The 19,613-nt window shown below is 42.1% G+C and overlaps 1 protein-coding gene across 4 annotated transcripts in view; it reads left to right on the forward strand.

Moving 5' to 3' along the window:
* The window catches only part of ano1a (anoctamin 1, calcium activated chloride channel a), a 218,631-nt gene that overhangs the window by 50,505 nt on the left and 148,513 nt on the right, over positions 1 to 19,613 (forward strand). For all 4 annotated transcript variants that reach the window (XM_080191552.1, XM_080191554.1, XM_080191553.1 and 1 more), the window contains exon 3: positions 11,050 to 11,337. In XM_080191552.1, the coding sequence (XP_080047678.1) occupies positions 11,050 to 11,337 (288 nt within the window). The remainder of the gene's footprint in view (positions 1 to 11,049; positions 11,338 to 19,613) is intronic.

The raw sequence follows: 19,613 nt of genomic DNA on the forward strand, positions 1-19,613 counted from the left end.
CCTATTTCGTATGTTCAATGTGGTTGAGTCTTCAACTGTTCTCCACCAACTAGGGATGGTCAATACATGCTGGCCAGTCAGCAATGCCTATGTCCCACGAAAGAATTAAAAAAAGCATTGCAATGGAATTCACTGAAGGACGCTGTGCTCGCCATTTCTGGAGTAGCTGGACACGACAAACACAGCAAGAAATGCAGAGCAAAGAGGCATGGAAAAGTTGAAGCAGAGCAGCAACCCATAGTGACTGAGGAAGATCTGACCAAGAAGTTCCTACTGTGGTCAACTGAATCCCTCATTAGAACAGCTGTCTTTACATGTGGATAAAAACAAATTACTGCGGATGCTGGAACCTGAAACCAGAAACCAAAAGAGAAAATCCTAGAAAATCTCCACAGGTCTGGCAGCATCTGTAAGGGGAAAAAAGAGCTGATCCTTTGTCAAGAACAACGGCGTCTTACAGATGCTGCCAGACTTGCTGAGATTTTCCAGCATTTTCTCTTTTGGCTGCCTTTAACTGTCCAGGATTGCTGCTGAGACATAAGAACATAAGAAATATGTAGATCATTCGAAACGATCCTCAATTCCACTCTCCCACCTGGTTCTCTCTATCCCACAATTCCCCGAGAGACCAAAACTCTCAGCTTTAAACACGGTCAACGATGGAACATCCGCAACCCTCTGGGGTAGAGAATTGCAAAGAGTCACAACCCTGTGAGTGAAGAAATTTCCTCTCATCTCAATCCCAAGTGAACGGTCCTGCTATCCTGAGACTGTGATTCCATGTTCTAGATTCTCCAGCCAGAGGGAAACAACTGTGCAATGTCCCCCTGGTGAAACCTCTTCGGAATAGTTTACCTTTTAACCAGATCACATCTAATTCTTCCATTCTCCGGGCTTAGTTTACTCAGCCCCTCTCATCATGGGCTCTCTATAAAAAAACATCAGTGTGGCAGCCTGACAGTGAAGAAGGTCTGGCTCTCAAAGTGAGAGGAATCAATTGACCATGGGTAAAGTTTTTTTTTAAATCTCGCCACTCTATGGTATTTTGTGACTTCTGTGATATTCCAGTGCTCATGAGAAGAGTTTGGGACATTCTGAATATATCTCCACACGAACACAATTTGTTTCTGTCCATAGGAAGTTTGGGGTTGGAGGGGGAGAGGGGGTAGCTGAAGGTTGTGTGATTCGGATTAAGGAGTAGAACAGGTGTTGATGACATGATGCGAGGAATAACAGCATCAGGTGATAGGCACTGAGGTCCAACCTTGTTTTTAATCAGGAGATAACTGGGTAATAACATATTGCAAAAGCAACTGAGGTCCTGCATAGAGTGAGCAGGGAAATAATTTCATTGTTTGAGGTCTTCCCCTCCCAAAAAACTCAAATAAGTTAGTGCCCTGAATTTCGAATGCAAAAACTCTTTGGACTGGTTGAGAAGGGCATAAACGTGGAGTTTAGTTTGCTAGTTTATTTTCACAGGGTATAATGTGATTCTGTTTGTGATCCTTGCAATGGAAAGCGCGTTACAGAGGAGCCCTCAAGAGAAATGCAACCTGTCCTGTTAATAAAGTGGGCGGATGATGAGCAGATGCTAATTGTTCAATTAAACGCGAAGAGCAGTTTTCAGTGACTGGAATTCTATCCACGCCTTGTGTCAAGTGTTGCTAAGGGTCTGAGCTGGGAGAATTGGCCACTACAAGGATCTCGGACGAGCCCAGAATGTTTTCAAAGAACAAACGCTGATCACTCATACATTCATATGCTTTGGCTTGGAGCTAAGTTCTCTAGAAGCTCACGTCTGCCTGTGCAGGTTTTGAGCATGGTCATTTAATAAGAGGGGTGGTGGCGGCGGAAACCAACCCAACAACAATCCGAATTTGGTTGTGGGGGGGGAAAATGGCAACTGACCCACCTGAGAATTTTAACGCTAGCGCAGAAGAAACCGCGAATGGGACGGTTCCAGCAACTCAACAAGAGAGCCCGGACACTGAGTCCCCAAACGATCCAGCAGCCCAGCTACTGACCGATCAGGATCCAGCAGCCCAGCCACCGACCGATCAGGATACATGGACCCAAATTCCCACCAACGAAGATCCAGGGACCAAGGTTCCTGGGAAGGAACAGCTAAATGGAGTGGACCCACCCGAGGAGGTCATTGTAAGTTGGACTTGTCCCTTTCTCTGCACGCACACAACATGGTTTTCATAATGTCAGTACTTACTCTCTTTAAAATCAACCTTGTTATCAACTCTTTGGATCCATTCCCTATCATCCAATGCATTTTGCAATTGAATTTAGGCTGTGTTGGAATTTGGGACTGGCTGGGGAGAGTTCTGTTTGGATCTGGCTGTGATGTGGTTTGTTGGCTTTCGGTCAGACACGTTTATTCCCATTGTAGGTGAGGGGCTATTTCGATCGGCAGTCAATTTTTTTAATTATTTGTTTGTGACTCAATTCCGTCAGAGTATATTCCCACACCAGGAATCAACAACTGTCCAGAAATGTGTTGCTTTTGTCTCCTCATTACCAAAAAATCTAAAATTTGGAGAAATTAATATTGACAATGATGTATGAAAATTTAAAAATTTCAATCCAATTTGCAATATTTCTGCCCTGACAATCTCTACAGTGGATTTTACTTTTCCAGTTGGTCTCTTTTTAATGTTTGAATTTTTGCCAGTGAGGTGAGGTTAATACCTGTATTGGCATTTCAGTGTAATATTCCAGTTTCAAATGTCGGGTATAACTAAGGCTCCAGACTATGAGCAGAGTGTGACTGACAGTGAAATTGTATCATTCCATGGTTTCCTCCAACTATGGAGTGGCTAGCACTGCTGCCTCACAGCACCAGGCACCTGGTTCGATTCCTGGATTGGGTCAATGTCTGTGTGGAGTCTGCATGTTCTCCTTGTGTCTGTGTGGGTTTCCTCCCACAGTCCAAAAGATGCATGGGTTGGGGGGAATTGGCCACACTAAATTGCCCTTTCGTGTCAGGGGGACTAGCTAGGGTAAATGGATGGGGTTATCGGGATTGCACCGATCACAATCCCACCCCGGTCCTGACTCGATGGGCTGAATAGCCTCTTTCTGCATTCTAAGGGATTCTATGATCTGTAAACAAACATGAAATAGAAGTTCAATGTTTCAAACAATTTAACATGCACTGCTTGCGAGAAATCAAGCTGGCAAGTTAAAATTACATTTTTCTGTTTAAATTTTAAACTCTCCAAAGGTTTGAACTCCTCAGACATTTGAAGAAAAAACTCATGCAGTGTTGTTACTGCAGATATTTGTGATTCCTTTCCACAGGCTCATGATGATTTTAAGCTTTTAAAGCAGTTCTGCTGCATGAGCTAGCATAGCCAATTTGTAAGTTTTTTTTTTGGTGTTGCACATCAGTATCTGCTTTCAGTTTTGAACAAGGAAAGTCAGAACAAAAGAGACCAAGTGATCATTAGTCACCTGCCAGTACTAGTTGTAAGAACCAGAAACTGTACAGGATATTTGACTCTTGGTAACTAGAAACTAGCTGGAAATACAGTTTAAGTGGATTGTGCATGAGATGCTGTTATGAGGCATGGTTGTACTGCAACTGCAGTGCAATGGCAGTGGTTTGAGATCAGCAAGTTCTAGAACCATTGCATTTAGCACAGGCATGGTGTGAAATATTGTGGCACTCAGGCAATATACAAGTGGAAAGTTTGGCTGACAATTCATCATTAAATAATGTCTGCTTCATAGTTTTCTTGAATGTCCATTTTTAAAAATGTAGCAATTAGTGGCACTGGTTAGCGCTGCTGTCTCTCAGCACCAGGACTGAAGTTCAATTCTGGCTTTGGGTCACTGTCTGTGTGGAGTTTGCACATTGTTCCTGCACCCCCCATGTCTGTGTGGGTTTCCTCCCACAGTCCAAAGATGTGAGTTAGGTTGATTAAATTGCCCCTTAGTGTCCAAAAATGTGTAGGTTAGGAGTGTTAGGGTAAATATGTGGGGTTACAGGGGCAGGGGCTGAGTGGGATTGTTGGTACAGGCCCGATAGCCTTCTGCACTAGGGATTCTATATTAATTGCCCACTCTATCTACTGATTTTTTTTTAATTTAAACACAATCTAAAATATTCTATGCAATTACTCGAATGTTTGATGTTAAGAATTGTAGTTGATCTCTCTATAGGATCTCGATGATTTGATAGACTGGGTGCTAAGACAATATTTCTGCCTGAGAGGCTAGAACCAGGTGACAGATTTAAAAATCTGTCTCCCGTTTAAGACAGATGAGGTGAATTTCTTTTCTCTTGGGGTAGCTTGTCTGTGCAATTCTCTTCTCCAGGAAATAGTGGAGGCAGGTTCAAGGACTTTTTCAGATTTAGATTTTTGATTAACAAGGTTGAGAGAGGATATGGGAGTAGACAGGACAATGGAGTTGAGGCCATAATCTGATCAGCCGTAGAGCAGGCTTGAGAGACTAAATAGACTATTCCTAATTCATTCATCTGTATTCTTGACATTTTTTCTAGCTGTGTAGCCTGTGATTCTGAAGTCCTTGAGGCCTGCGCATGGCACTGTGTTTTAATGGTTGCATAATTTAGGACAACTTGCATTTATGAAATCTAGCTAAATATGTGCTTTGCTGTGGGTTTCCTCTAGGTACTCCGGTTTCCCCCTCAGTCCGATAGAAGTGCTGGTTCGATGCATTAGTCATGCTAAATTCTCCCTCTGTACCCGAACAGGTGCCAGAGTGTGGCAACGGGGATTTTTCACGGTAATTTCATTGCAGTGTTAATGTAAGCCTACTTATGACACAATAAATAAACTTTTCAAAAATTTTAAACATGAAACCCAGCCACGTGAAATCTTGAATTAGGAAAAGTAAGCAATCTCTAATCAAGCTTTTGGTTACAATGAGTGCCTTTTTAAAGGAGGTGCAAAAGGTTTAGGGAGAAAATTCTACAGCTTGAGGCCTAGCTATGACCATTAATGCTGGAGAAATTATCCGTGGGGATGCTCAAGAAGCCACAATTGGAAGAGCGCAAGGATTCCTGAGTAGAGGACTTAGGTTAGAAATGGAGAGGGAGAAAGCCATGGATGGATTCCATGATGTGGGGATGTCAGCGTTGGACTGGGGTGGGCACAGTAAGAAGCCTCAACACCATGTTTATTTGAGTCAGAGCTTTCAGTGCTGCTACTTCACTCACCTGATGAAGAAGCAGTGCTCCAAAAGCATCTGTTTCTTCAATGTGCTAGTATGGAATCCTTTTAAATGTTGATGTTTGATTTCGAATCCAAACAAGATGGGAATAAAGTCTCCAAGAGACACAAGTACCTTTTTCAGCACGCTTGACTTCCCCCTTCAAAAACAGAAAATTGCCATTTTCTCATTGCAGAAGCTAACAGTTTTTTCTCCACTAATTTCAAACTATAGACTTCAACAATCCTTCCTGGCAACCTTTTGTGTTAAGTAATGATGGCAACAAAAACCATAAATTTTTCCATTTACAACCTTGAACCTGGGCCCTGTTGATCTGTTGTCCAAGCATTTGACATTAATGCTGTGTTTACTATTGAAATATGTTGTCAACTCCTATAGTATTCAAGCAGTGTCTTTTTAGGTCAAAACATCCTAGCTTATCAAGGCACACTTCCCCTCTGGTACCAGGATCAGCATTGTTGCTATCTTCTGCATTATCTCCAGGGCCTAGGTGGCCACATTTTATATGCAGTCCTCTTGGGTGTGGCATGGCAATGCACACTTGTTAGTGCAGTCTCTGGAGATTTGAACTCTCAATAGTGTATCCGTGCATCGTTGTTTTGTTTGCCATCTCACGACTTGGACATGAGCAATGCATCAGTTAACACCACTAGATTTCTCTCTGCTTCCCTTGATAATCACTGTCCACATGAAATCCTAATGTCCCTTAATTCCATTATATAATATCATTCATTGATCTGCATTCAATTTTCCCACTAATAAACCCATGTGTAATCCCTTTGTAAAATCTGACAATTGCACCCCAGTTTAATTCTTTGCCTCCACCAGCTTGTTGCCTGTCAATTTAATTGCCTTGGTTAAGAATATAACCAGAAACTGATCAATTGATCATACCTCCCACCAAAAATCCTCTTACAATTTGCTTCAGCTTCCCTTCCTTTCACCTGTTAGCAATTCAAGTGCAGGTCCTGCTCTTGATACCTGCTGACCTTGGGCTGCAATGGCATGATTCATGTAATTCTTTATCCAAAGCCTTCCAACAGGATGGGCACAGTGGTTTCTCTCCGCTGTGCCCATCTGTTCAATTCCAACCCTGGGCGATTGTGTGGAGTTTACACACTACTCACCATTTCTGCTCAGATTTCCTTCCATAGTCCAAAGGTGTGCAGGTTAGGTTGATTGGCCACTCTGAATTGCCCCTTAATCTCCAAAGATGTGTAGTTTAGGAAGATTAGCCATGGTGTATGTGTGGCATTACAGGGATAGAGTCTGGGTAGATACTCTTTGGAGAGTTGGTGCAGATTCGATGGGCCAAATGGGCTCCTCCTGCACTGTAGGTATTCTGTGATTCAGGGTATATCAGATAGCCAGCACCCCTTCTTCTCTCCCAATTATTAGGGATATCATTATCTGGCAGAGGAGAACAAAAAGTCATGAGCTATGCCTTCTAAAGTTTGGCGGCTGCACTTTTTGGATGTGTGCACTTCAGATTTATTTGCTTTCTCAAAATTAAAAGCATAATCAAAACCAAAATTGAAGTTATCAGGTATAACAACATTGTATGCTTTATTCAGTATGAAAGCTACCACTCCTCCTCCTCCCCCACTCCTCCAAGCTGTGTGCGCTTTACTCAACATCAAAGCTATTAATTCCTCCCCTCCTCCTCGGCTTCTGGGAATCTCCTTTTTGTATTTATTGCCTCTTGGAAATGTCCACCTTCCTCTCCATTCCTAGATTTAGCCAATCTGATATGGAGAATTTATTGGTCTCCAGCCTATCTGAAATCTCTGCCTTGTGATACTCAAAGTCTTGGAGCTGCTGCAACGTCCTCCCTGTTTATTTTGAAAAGAAAAACTCTAGAAATAGCCATTTCTCATTTTAACTATTTCCTTTCATTTTCGTTTTCAACTCCACGGTACCCTTTGGGCCTCGGCCGATTTAACAAAGTCCTCAAGAATAGAGGTTACAGACTCGAGTTGGTTACTAGTGAGCGCACACTTGCAGCGTAAACCTCTAAATTATTTGAACATAGAACACTACAGCACAAACAGGCCCTTCGGCCCACAAGTTGCACCGATCACATCTATACCTACCAAGCCACAGAACTATCTAACTCCCAATGCCATTAGATCCCATATACTCATCCAGAAGTCTTTTAAAAGACCCCAGCAAGTTCACCTCTACCACCACTGGCAGCTGATTCCACTCACTCACTCACCACCCTCTGAGTGAAAAACTTTCCCCTAACATCTCTGTACTTGCTTCCCAGCACCTTAAACCTGTGTCCTCTTGTAGTGACTATTTCAGCCCTGGGAAATAGCCGCCAAGAATCCACCCTATCTATTCCCCTCAACATTTTATAAACCTCTATCAGGTCACCTCTCACCTTCGTCTCTCCAGGGAGAACAGACCTAGCTCCCTCAACCTAGCCTCGTAAGGCATGCCTCCCAATCCAGGCAACATCCTTGTAAATCTCCTCTGCACCCTCTCAATAGCTTCCACATCCTTCCTGTAGTGAGGTGACCAGAACTGTGCGCAGTACTCCAAGTGGGGTCTGACAAGGGTCTTATAAAGTTGCAGCATTACCTCCTGACTCAAACTCAATCCCTCGATTAATGAAGGCCAGGACACTATATGCCTTCTTGACCACGTTCTCCATCTGCGAGGCCAATTTAAGAGTCCCATGGAGCTGGACCCCAAGATCCTTCTGCTCTTAAACCCAGCTAAGACCCCTACCCCTGATATTGTATTCCTTCATCCCGTTGGTCCTGCCAAAATGGACCACTACACATTTATCTGTGTTGAAGTCCAGCTGCCACTTCTCCACCCAGTCTTGCATCCTATATGTCTCGTTGCAACTTCTGACATCCCTCCAGACTATCCACAACACCACAAACCTTCGTATCATCGGTGAACTTACTAACCCATCCCTCCACTTCCTCATCCAGGTCATTTATGAAAATGACAAACAGCAAGGGTCCTAGAACAGATCCCTGGGGCACTCCACTGGTGACCGACCTCCATGCAGAAAAAGACCCATCCACAACCACACTCTGCCTTCTTGCAGGCAAGCCAGTTCTGGATCCACAAGGCCAAAGCCCCTTGGATCCCATGCCCTCTCACCTTCTCAAAGTCTTGCATGGGGGACCTTATCAAAAGCCTTGCTGAAGTCCATGTAAACCACGTCCGGTGCTCTTCCTTCGTCAATATGTTCAGTCACGTTTTTCAAAGAACTCACCTGGGCTCATAAGGCATGACCTGACCATTCTAAACTTCTCTAAATGCTCATAAATCTTGTCCCTCAGAATCCTCTCCATCAACTTAACAACCACTGATGTCAGACTCACTAGTTAGTAATTTCTCGGGCTATCCCTGTTCCCTTTCTTGAAAATAGGAACCACATCTACAATCCTCCGGAACCTCTCCCATCTCCATCGATGATGCAAAGATCATCGCCAGGGGCTCTGCAATCACTTCCCTCACCTCCCACAGTAACCTGGGGTACATCCCATCTGGTCCTGGTGACTTATCTATCTTGATAGAATTTAAAAGTTCCAACACATCCTCTTTTTTGATATCCACGTACTCAATCTTTTCAGTCTGCCGCAAACCTGTAGTACAACCTCCCAGGTCACTTTCCACCGTGAATACCGAGACAAAGTACTCATTAAGCACCTCTGCCATTTCTTCTGGTTCCACACAGAATTTTCCCCCTTCATCTTTTATAGGTGCTATCCCTCCTTTTCTCATCCTTTTACTCTCCACATACTTGTAGAACGCCTTGGGATTCTCCTTAATTTTACCCACCAAGGCCTTCTCATGTCCCCTTCTGGCTCTCCTAATTTCCTTTTTAAGCTCCTTTCTACAGGCCTTATATTCCTCTAGATCCTTAACATCTCTTAGCTCTCTGAACCTTTTATACGCCTTTCTTTTCTTCCTGACCAGGTTCACCAAGGCTCCCGCGACGTACCAAAACCTCCTTGTCTCATCGGAATGTTGTCGTGCAGAGCTCCAGTCAAACATTCCTTGAAAATCCGCCACCTTCCTTCGGTACTTCTCCCCAAGAACACCACCTTCCAGTTTACTTGTCCAATTGCCTGCCTGATGTCATCATATTTCCCCTTACTCCAGACAAACACCTTCCTAGCCTGCCTGATCCTATCTCTTTCCAATGCTATCGTGAAGGAGATAGAATTCTGATCTCCATCCCTGAGATGCTCTCCCAGATACTTTGGCTGACAAGTATGGGACCGAAGGCCAGTTTTGTAACATATGGATAAAGTCCATACTAGTGCAAAGATCATGCCTTTTCTTTAAGGCAATTAATAGAGATGCTGACTATTTTTATTGAGGCAGTGGCATAGTAGTATTGTCATTGGACTATAATCTAGAGACTCAAGGTAATGCTCGGGATACATGGGTTCAAGTCCCAGCACAGTAGATGGTGAAATTTGAATTAAATAAAAAACCAGCATTAACCATTTAATGATCATTGAGCCATTGCTGTGAAAACCCATCCGGTTCATTCATCTCCTTTTTAGAGAGCGAAATCTGCCATCCTTGCTTGGCCTACACGTAATTCCAGATCTAGCAAGCTACTCAATTCAAGGGTAAGGTGGATGGGCCACATACTGGCTCAAGCAGCAACACCCACATCCCATTAATGAATAGCAAAATAAAATTCTATATGTCTGAAGTGTATCTGTGACCAAGGATGTGCAGGGTGAAGAGTGACAGCTTTTTTTTATTCCTGAGCATTGAAATCATCACTTTGATCAGCAAAGCTTCCTTCAAATTAATTGATGTGAAATTGACAGAGCCCCACTTTGTTCTTGCCAATCTGTTCATAGAATCCCTACAGTGCAGAAGGAGGCCATTCAGCCCATCGAGCCTGCAACCCCACTTATTTACCTTGCTAATCTCCCTGAAACTAAGGGGCAATTTAGCATGGCCAATCAATCTAACCCATGCATCTTTGGACTGTGGGAGGAAACCCATACAGACGTGACCAAAGAATTGAATCTGGATCCATTAACTATCCTTTCAGCTAGAGGTTAATGCGACTACACTATATTGGTTAGGGAGATTGAGAAACCTTCACAATCTTCTCCAGATGTCAAGATTCTGTATGACTTGTACTTTGCAACCTAACTCCAGTTGGTGTTGAATGGATAATCTCACACCAAGAACCAAGAGTCTTGACAGTGCAGGAAATGGAAGCATTTGTACATTGGAACATAGTTGTCTGTTTTTGAGTTGATGCTGGCTTTGTGAATAGCAGTATCTGCTTGCATTTATATAGCAGCTTTAATATGGTAAAATGTTTCGGGGCACTTCACTAAAACATGTTCAGGCAAATGTTGATATTGAGCCACATTGTCTTGGCAACTAACCAAAGATTGGTCAGAGACAGGTTTTAAGGAACATCTGAAAGGAGGAGAGAGACCACTTGATGAAGCTTCAGGTTCATCATTTCTTATTTCCTTATTTGTGACTAAGTTCTGTAATGCTCCTAGAAAGTGTCTTGAGATGTTTCATTATTTCTAAGATGTTATATAAATACAAGTTGTTGGAATTCCACATCAGGAGGCACAACTGCCAATGGTGAGGTGAAAGAAATTGTGGTTGTGCATGAGGTCAGAATGGGGGATTGCTGAGTAAAAGGTGAGGGGTGGGGAGGAGTATTGCCATGGAATGAGCCCTCCAGATGATTCTCCTGTTCTGTACAGCGCTCTGTTCCATGGTATATCTCTCTATTCAGCCAGTACCAAAGTAACTTTTGAACAGCTGTAAGCTTCTTGTGAACTAATTCTTCCCTTTTACCTCATTTCCCTCTTTTAGATTTTGAATACCTTTCCTACAGAACAGGATGCTAAAAAGCCACATGGTTTATTTATGCAAGATGGACAACGTCGTGTGGATTATGTGCTGGTCTATCAGTATAAGAAAGCAAACCGCAAGGGGGTAAGCACACGTCACCGGGGTTCAATGGGTAGCCATCAGCAGGAACCTGAGCCTGAGCCACCTCTCCAGCCTTCAGATTTTCCGGAGGATGACAAGAGAGTGCGCAGAGACGAGTTTGAACTAAACCTCTTAGAATCTGGATTGGAACTGGAAAGCGATGAAGAGGTAACGTCACATTACTTCAGATGTAGAGTTCTTGAGTGGGTTATTACCATCCCAAAAGCAGTGACTTGTTGTGAGCTGTTTATTTAACTTTGGGTTTTGTTTTTTGGTGGGGGAGGGTTCTACCTGAAGGAGAAAATGGGTCTAGGTTGGAGAAAGTTAATTGGAGGATGGGGGGTGTGGAGTTCAGGTCTAACTTTTCAACTAATGTCAATGTGAAATAATAAGTGTTGAGTTATCTTCCAATTAAATCTTTTATTATAGAGAATATGTCTTGTTCACTTGATTAGCAAGATGGTGGTATTCTATTGTGGTGGTCTTTGTGCGTTAGAAATCAAATTATTTGGCGAATCCTTTTTTAATCATTGCATCTGATCCTAACCCGAGTAACCTATTTGTATTTTCATTAATTCTTTAAATTAGAATGGAGCAAAATTGTTCTACAGTTCTCTCAATGAGCCCAAGTGTCTTTGCTTATGTCAAAGCACAATGGCAGATATTGATAGCACAGCAGAAGGCCCAAAAAAAAGGTATAATTGAGAGTCTTGTCACAAATACTTGAGGTACTCCTAATTAATGCAATGGGCTAACACTCTTTCATGGAAGTAAGAGGAATTTTGAAATGTGTTCAAATGTGCAACCACTGATATTGTTCACGATGTCCATATTGTGTTTGTGCAGATTGGCTCTCCAAACGGCATGGGCAAAATTAATTTAGAGGGCTGCAGTTATATTCACTATTATAGTACTTAATCTACGTCACAAACATTCACAATAGCGTTTTCACTTTGAAATGACTTAAGCTGCTGAATATATGTTTTGGATCTCTTGTACAACCAGCAACTGAGTGCTGCACTAAAGTGGTGTGGAATAACATTTCAGAGGAACTGACTCCCTTCGTGATCTGGTCAATATTTATTGCTAAGTCAGCATCATCTGATGTTTGGCAATGGAACCATCCAATTTTCTAGCTTTGGTCAGCAAGATCCATGCTGCCATCCATAGCCTTCTAGCTGTTTTCCTCCATTAGTAGGACTCACCTGAGCAATACCTCTGACACTTGCAGTAATGTTCTTTTGGAACAATGTAGTTTACCAGCGTGCTCCCACTCCACTAAAGGTTTCCCCAGCATCAACTCAGTACCTTCCTGAGGCCAAAAATGATTTTGGTTTTTCCCTCCATGATCTGTTGTTACCACTTGTTCCTGGCACTTCCCTTGCCTTCCTACTTCCATTCCAGGCTAAAACATTCTAGATTTGAGAAAGGAATTTGGTTTTCAGTGATTTTGATTTTATTTTTAAGGCCACAGCACAAACTTTAAGCCTAATTAAAGTTTTTTTTTCTGCATTCAAAATATGATGGTGATACATGCTGCACATCTAGTGTTCTAGGAAATGACCACTCACTCAACACTTACAGTGCAGTAGGAGACCATTCAGTCTGCACTGACATATCAGAGCATCCTACCCAGGCTCTGTCTCTTTCTCCCTCCATCCCCATAGCAGCACACATTTACCATGGCCAATCCACCTAACCGGAACAACTTTGGACTGTGGGAGGAAACCAGAGCACCCAAAGGAAACCCACACTGTCACGGGGGGGGGTGGTAAGGTAAAGAATGAGCAATCTCCCCACACATTGCCCAAACTGGAATCAAATCCAGAACCCTCGTGTCAATGTTACAAAATCCAAATCATGTTACTGCATATGTTATGGTGGTTAATTGCCAATTAATATTGCTTTTCTCTGTCTGCCATTAGTTAAGTGATTTGCTCATAAGCTTGCACCTTGGGCTGAGTGCCTCATTTACTTGTAGCCCTAAGCCCTGGTTATTGTAATCCCTCAGTCCAAATTCCCTGAGCTCACTTAGCACACAATAGGTCCACTGCTCTGTTCAGATATTGTCTCATCCATCATATCCAGAGAGAGCAAAAAGATCACTTCATATTGGCTGGCTCCAGACTCCAAAAGAGGTTAAGATTTGTAAGCAATTGAGAGTGAAGGAAAGAGATGCTTGCAAATGTAGAGAAGGAGTACACAAAAAATCAACAGAATATGAGACTCAGAAGAGATGGGTGCTGAGAATAATTTGGGTTGAGTGCAGAAATAGATAACTGTAAATGCCTGAGTCCCAAACAGCAAGAATTAGAGGGATATGTTGGAAAAGTGATAAAACCAGATAACTGGAACTATTGTGGTTTGGAACATGAGCAGAGACCCAATTATGGGATGATATCCTTTTCATTAAAGGATTTGATTTATTATTGTCACATGTATTAGCATACAGTGAAAAGTGTGTTTCTTGCGTGCTATACAGAGAAAACTGAAGGAAAGTGCAGAATGTAGTGTTAGTCATAGCTAGAGTGTAGAGAAAGATCAACTTGATGCAAAGCAGATCCATTCAAAAGTCTGACCGCAGCAGGGAATAAGCTGTTCTTGAGTCAGTTGGTACTTTTTCTCAGATTTTTGTCTTTTCTCCTGACAGAAGAAGGTGGAAGAGAGAATGTTCAGGGTGCACTGAGTCTTTAAATATGCTGGCTGTTTCTCCAAGGCAGCAGGAAGTGTAGACAGTTAATGGATGGGAGGCTGGTTTGCTTGATGGATTATGCTTCATTCTTGGTCTATTGTAGTTTCTTGCGGTCTTGGGCAAATCAGGAGCCATACCAAGCTGTTACAACCAGAACAAATGCTTTCTGTGCTGTATCTAAAAGTTGGTGAGAATCATGGCTGACATGCTAAATTTTCCTTAGTCTTCTGAGAAAGTAGAGGTGCTGGTGGGCTTTCTTAACTATATAGTGAGATCAATTAGTTAATATGTTGGACTTTTGTGATCTAAATTTTTTTAATCTTTTTTTTTTGCCTCAATGTGGAGATTTTATTTTCTATTTGTGGATAGCTATAGTGCCCCCACCCCCTTTCTGCATCCCCTCTTGTGTGCACAAATGACCCAAAGGGGCCAAATCCCATGATAGCAGTTGGTTGTGCTCAGTTGCACCTGACTTCAGATTAATGCTGATCATCAAATGAAGATGCCTCGTGCAAATTCGTCAGCATCTTTAATGGATTTGGAATGCACCATGCCACATCTGAGCTCACTAATCATCACCATCGCACATATTCAGCAGCTGCAAAGATTCTGTCAGAGCATTTTATTTTTATTCATTCATGGAATTAGTTGCCCATCCCTCATTGCCCTTCAAATGAGTGTTTTGCTAGGTCACTTCAGAGCATTTGAGTCTGGAGTCACATGTAGGTCAGAACAGGTGAGGACAGCAGATTTCCTTCCTTACCAAGGGCATGAGTGAACCCAGATGGGTTTTACAACCATCAACAATAGTTTTTACTGAATTTCACCATCTGTCATGGTAGGATTCGAACCCAGGTCTCCCAGAGAATTGGGGATTACTAGTTTAGTGACAATATCACTGTCACTGCTTCCTCATGATTGAGCACGGATAATTGCAGCTAGAATATAGTTTTTTAATCTTCTAAGTTGTTGGTTGGATGTGTTATTTGTAGAGTTTCCTTCTGCTTTTTATTTGATTTTTTTTCTCTCCAATTGCCTTCTCACCTCTCTTTGGTTGTTGTACAACTTGATTAATATGTCACATGTACAAAATGATTTACTTCACCACTCATGATGTATATATTTAACAGTTAAATGCAGAATGTGTTGTGAATTTATTGTGTATTCAGCAGACACTGACCAGGTATGAAATGTGAGCTGATTCTCCTGAGACCTTGGAGTACCATTTGGAAAAATGGGGCTGAAATATTTAGGATTTAAAATAAAAAGTGTACAGCACTCCTTTTTTATTTCCAGTGTGCATGTTATCCTTGAGCTGAAATAAGTTGAAGGGTACTTTTAACTCCTTTTAAATATGGCTATTCTTGCATCCAAATAAGTAACTTCTATCTAACTGCAAGTGAATTACATCAGTCCTGAGCCTTGGAGGTGCTGAAGCATTCCAATTTCGCCAATGCAAGCTTATTACCTGTTAGAAAGCAGGACAATCTTCTGTCAAAAACTAGCTGTTAACAAAAATTGTATAATTTTCAACACTTAATGAGACCATCTCATCCTTGTAATGTTGGAAGTCTCAACACCAGGTTAAAATCCAACAGGTTTATTTGGAATCATGAGCTTTCAGAGCGCTGCTCCCTCACCAGATGGATTTCACTCTCCTGATGAAGGAGCAGCACTCCAAAAGCTCATGATTCTAAAAACCTGTTAGCCTTTTAACCTGGTGTTGAGACGTCTAATTGTGCCCACACCAGCATCTTCACATCATCCTTGTACTGGGGAGATGGTGTGTGTTATTCTTGCGGCTAAAGGAGGACAGCGAGTCAAAGCATTTGCGTGACTCGGATGAACAAGTTTAGGTTATCAAATCACAGTCCATATTCTTGTACCTATTTATTGTGTCTATATGATTGACTTTGATATTTCACTTGGTTAAGCATTGTGTCTTGTATATTGTTTGTCTTTTTTATACTATTCCCCAACTGCTGCTTCCCTGATGCTCAGAATGATCTCAGCTGTGAGTCCAGTCCAGTAATGAAAAGAGCTAATAGTTCTGAATCCATGCAGCAGGATTTGAATGGGGATCCGCAACTGGTAGGAGCAATTGCGTAGTCATGCATTTAATGTAATGCAGATAGCTGTAGTATCTGTAGTGATTAGCCTTTGTGTAGATAGCTTCTCAACTCTCCCTCTTTTAATAAGTAAAATTAGTAGTGAAATGGTTGTTTAATTGCGAACTGGGTACTTTATGCTAACTTGTTGGCTTTCAGTTTGCCTCACCTTTCCATTCTCGGCTGATAGCCGTAACAAATTCTGGACATATAATTGCACAATACTGCTCCCACTTCTTCTATTGGATGGGAGGAAGCAAGATGGTATCACCCCACCACCATAACTGAAAGCAAGGTTTTCAATATAAATAAGAGTGGGGTGCATATCTTTGGAATGTAATTTACTTTTATCTATCTTCATGCCAGAGACTACAAAATTTGTAGTATTTGGCTGGCAGGATTTCTGACGCACACGAAAACCCATCACCATATTTGGGTCTCCCAACAAAAGAGCTGGAAATCCTCCTCGGTGGATTTGTTTGCCTGGTATTCCTCAGTTCCAATAAGTCTAGGCATATTCATAAAAATAACCAACTTGAGATCATGTCATTTAAGAACATGATTAAATTGAATCATCTCTATTTTACATAGAAGATACATACAAAAACTACAGCACAACATAGATCCTTCAGCCCACAAAGTTGTGCTGAACATATCTCTACCTTGGAGATTTCTAGGCTTACCTATAATCCTCTATCTTACTAAGTTCCATGTACTTATCTAAAAGTCTCAAGACCCTAACGAATCTGCCTCCACCACTGTTGCTGGCAGCCCATTCTACACACCCACCACAGTGGAAAAACTTGCCCCTGACATCTCTTCTGTACCTACTCCCCAGCACCTTAAACCTGTGCCCTCTTGTGGCAACCATTTCAGCCCTGGAGAGAGAGCCTCTGATTATCCACTCGATCAATACCTCAACATCTTATACACCTCTATCAGGTCACCCCTCATCCTTTGTCTCTCCAAGGAGAAAAGGCTGAGCTCACTCAATCTATCCTCAAGGCATGCTCCCCAATCCAGGCAACATCCTTGTAAATTTCCTCTGCACCCTTTCTGTGGCTTCCACATCCTTCCTGAATTGAGGCGACCAGAACTGAGCACAGTATTCCAAGTGGGGTCTGACCAAGGTCCTATATAGTTGCAACATTATCTCTTGACTCCTAAACTCAATTCCTTGATTGATGAAGGCCAATACACCATACACCTTCTTAACCACAGCTTCAACCTGTGCAGCTGCTTTGAGCAAACTATGAACTCAGATCCCAAGATCCTTCTGAACTTCCACACTGCCAAGAGTCCTACCATTAATATTATATTCTGCCAAAATGAACCACTTCACACTTATCTGGGTTGAACTCATCTTCTACTTCTCTGCCCAGTCTTGCATCCTATCAATGTCTCACTGCAACTTCTGACATCACTCCACACTATATCCACAACACCAACTTTCGTCATCAGCAAACTTACCAAGCCATCCCTCCACTTCCTCATCCAGGTCACTTGTAAAAAATCAGTAAGGGTTCCAGAACGGATCCCTGGGGCACTCCACTGGTGACTGTACAGAATATGACCCATCTATGACCACTCTTTGCCTTCTGTGGGCAAGCCAGTTCTGGATCCACAAAGCAATATCCCTTGGATCCCATGCCCCCCACTTTCTCATTAAGCCTTGCATGGGGCACCTTATCAAATGCCTTGAAGTCCATATACTAATACTATAATATAATTGTTCTTCATCAAATGTGTTTAGTCACATCCTCAAAATTCAATCAGGCTCATAAGGCGTGATCTGCCTTTGACAAAGCCATGCTGACTATTGTTAATCATATTATACCTCAATGTTCATAAATCCTGCCTCTCAGGATCTTCTCCATCAACTTGCCAACCATTGAGGTTAGACTCATTGGTCTATAACTTCTCTATTCCCTTTCTTGAATAAAGAAACATCCGCAATCCTTTCATCCTCTGGAACCTCTCCCATCTCAATTGACACAAAGATCAGCACCAGAGGCTTTGCAATCTCTTCCCTCGCCTCCCACAGTAGCCTGGGGTACATCCCATCCAATCCTGGCGACTTATCTAACTTAATGCTTTTCAAAAACTCCAACACATCATCTTAATATCTACATGCTCAAGCTTTTCAGTCCACTGCAAGTCTGCACTACCATCACCAAGATCCTTTTCCATAGTGAATACTGAAGTAAAGTATTCATTAAGTACCTCTGCTATTTCTTCCAGTTCCATACAAACTTTTCCACTGTCATACTTGATGGGTCCTATTCTTTCATGTCTTATTCTCTTGCTCTTCACATACTTGTAGAATGCCTTGGGGTTTTCCTTAATCCTGCCTGCCAAGGCCTTCTCATGACCCTTTCTGGCTCTCCTAATTTCCTTAAGATCCTTCCTATTAGCCGTATAATCTTCTAGATCTTTAACATTACCTAGCTCACTGAACCTTTTTGTAAGCTTTTTTGTTCTTGACTAGATTTATTACTGTCTTTGTACACTAAGGTTCCTGTAACCTACCATAACTTTCTGGTCTCATTTGGAGTTCTGCATAGCAATGTTCCAGACAAATATATTCCCTGAAAATTTGCCATATTTCTTCCGTACATTTGTACTAACCTTCTGTGCAGCATCTTATCAAACATCTTCCTGAAGTCCAGATATGCTACATCAGCAGGATTCCCATTGTCCACTAGCTTGTTGCATCTTCAAACTCTAGCAAATTAGTCAAACGTGATTTGCCCTTCAAAAAAATCATGTTGACTCTGGATTCCGTGTTGACTTTCCAAATATCCTGTTGTTCGAATCTGTTAAGGATATAACAATTTTCCAACAACAGTCATTTTCAAAATCTGCCTTTTTTCAACAGTAAATGTTCACGTTTAAACCCTTGCTATCAGATCCACAAAATCCATTTAGGATCTACAGCATGAAAGGAACATTAAAGCTTGAAACCCCTTGTTTAAAAAGTGGCTCCAGGACTGATGGTTACAATGCTCACAGATTGTTGGAGCAATGCCCAGTTTCCAGCTCTATTCCACAGGGGCTATGTTCCCCTCTTCCAGCTCCTCCCTCTCTAGGGGCATTCTTCAGTTTGATCTAGACTGAGGTGCCACAGACTGATCAACCAATGTAGGTGCGGCAGCCATGCCTGATCCTATATTACCCAGCATGCATGGTGTGCATCTCCCCAAGGCCAGGCTTTTACCCCAGTTCACTGACCAATGCTGAGTCAATTTACAGAGACAGTTGGCCACACAGACCCAGGGATTCGTGTGTCTGTCCTTGATCACATTACAATTATTTGTCGTAGGGTTTCTCTTCAACATTTTGAAGTGTGTCAGTTGTTTAAAAGGGGCAAGTTATCTCTCTGCGTTATTTTGCATTGATGCTGGAGTGCTGGTTCTTTTTCAGCTTTCATTGTCTATGTATTACTGATATCACTGTTTCATAATTTATTAGACCAATTTATTCAAGGATGTTGGTTTATCTAATGTGTATATGTAATGAAATCCTCTGACTGCCAATTCTTTTAATAAGAAATCCTCTGGAAGAGGAAACTGTTACAGCAGCCATTTGGTTCTATCCAATGTTCAAAATGTGCATTAAGTGAACATGTAGCTCTGCAATATTTG

Source organism: Carcharhinus amblyrhynchos, chromosome 6 (assembly GCF_965287045.1).
Source record: "Carcharhinus amblyrhynchos chromosome 6, sCarAmb.v2.hapA, whole genome shotgun sequence".
NCBI classification, from domain to species: Eukaryota; Metazoa; Chordata; class Chondrichthyes; order Carcharhiniformes; family Carcharhinidae; genus Carcharhinus; species Carcharhinus amblyrhynchos.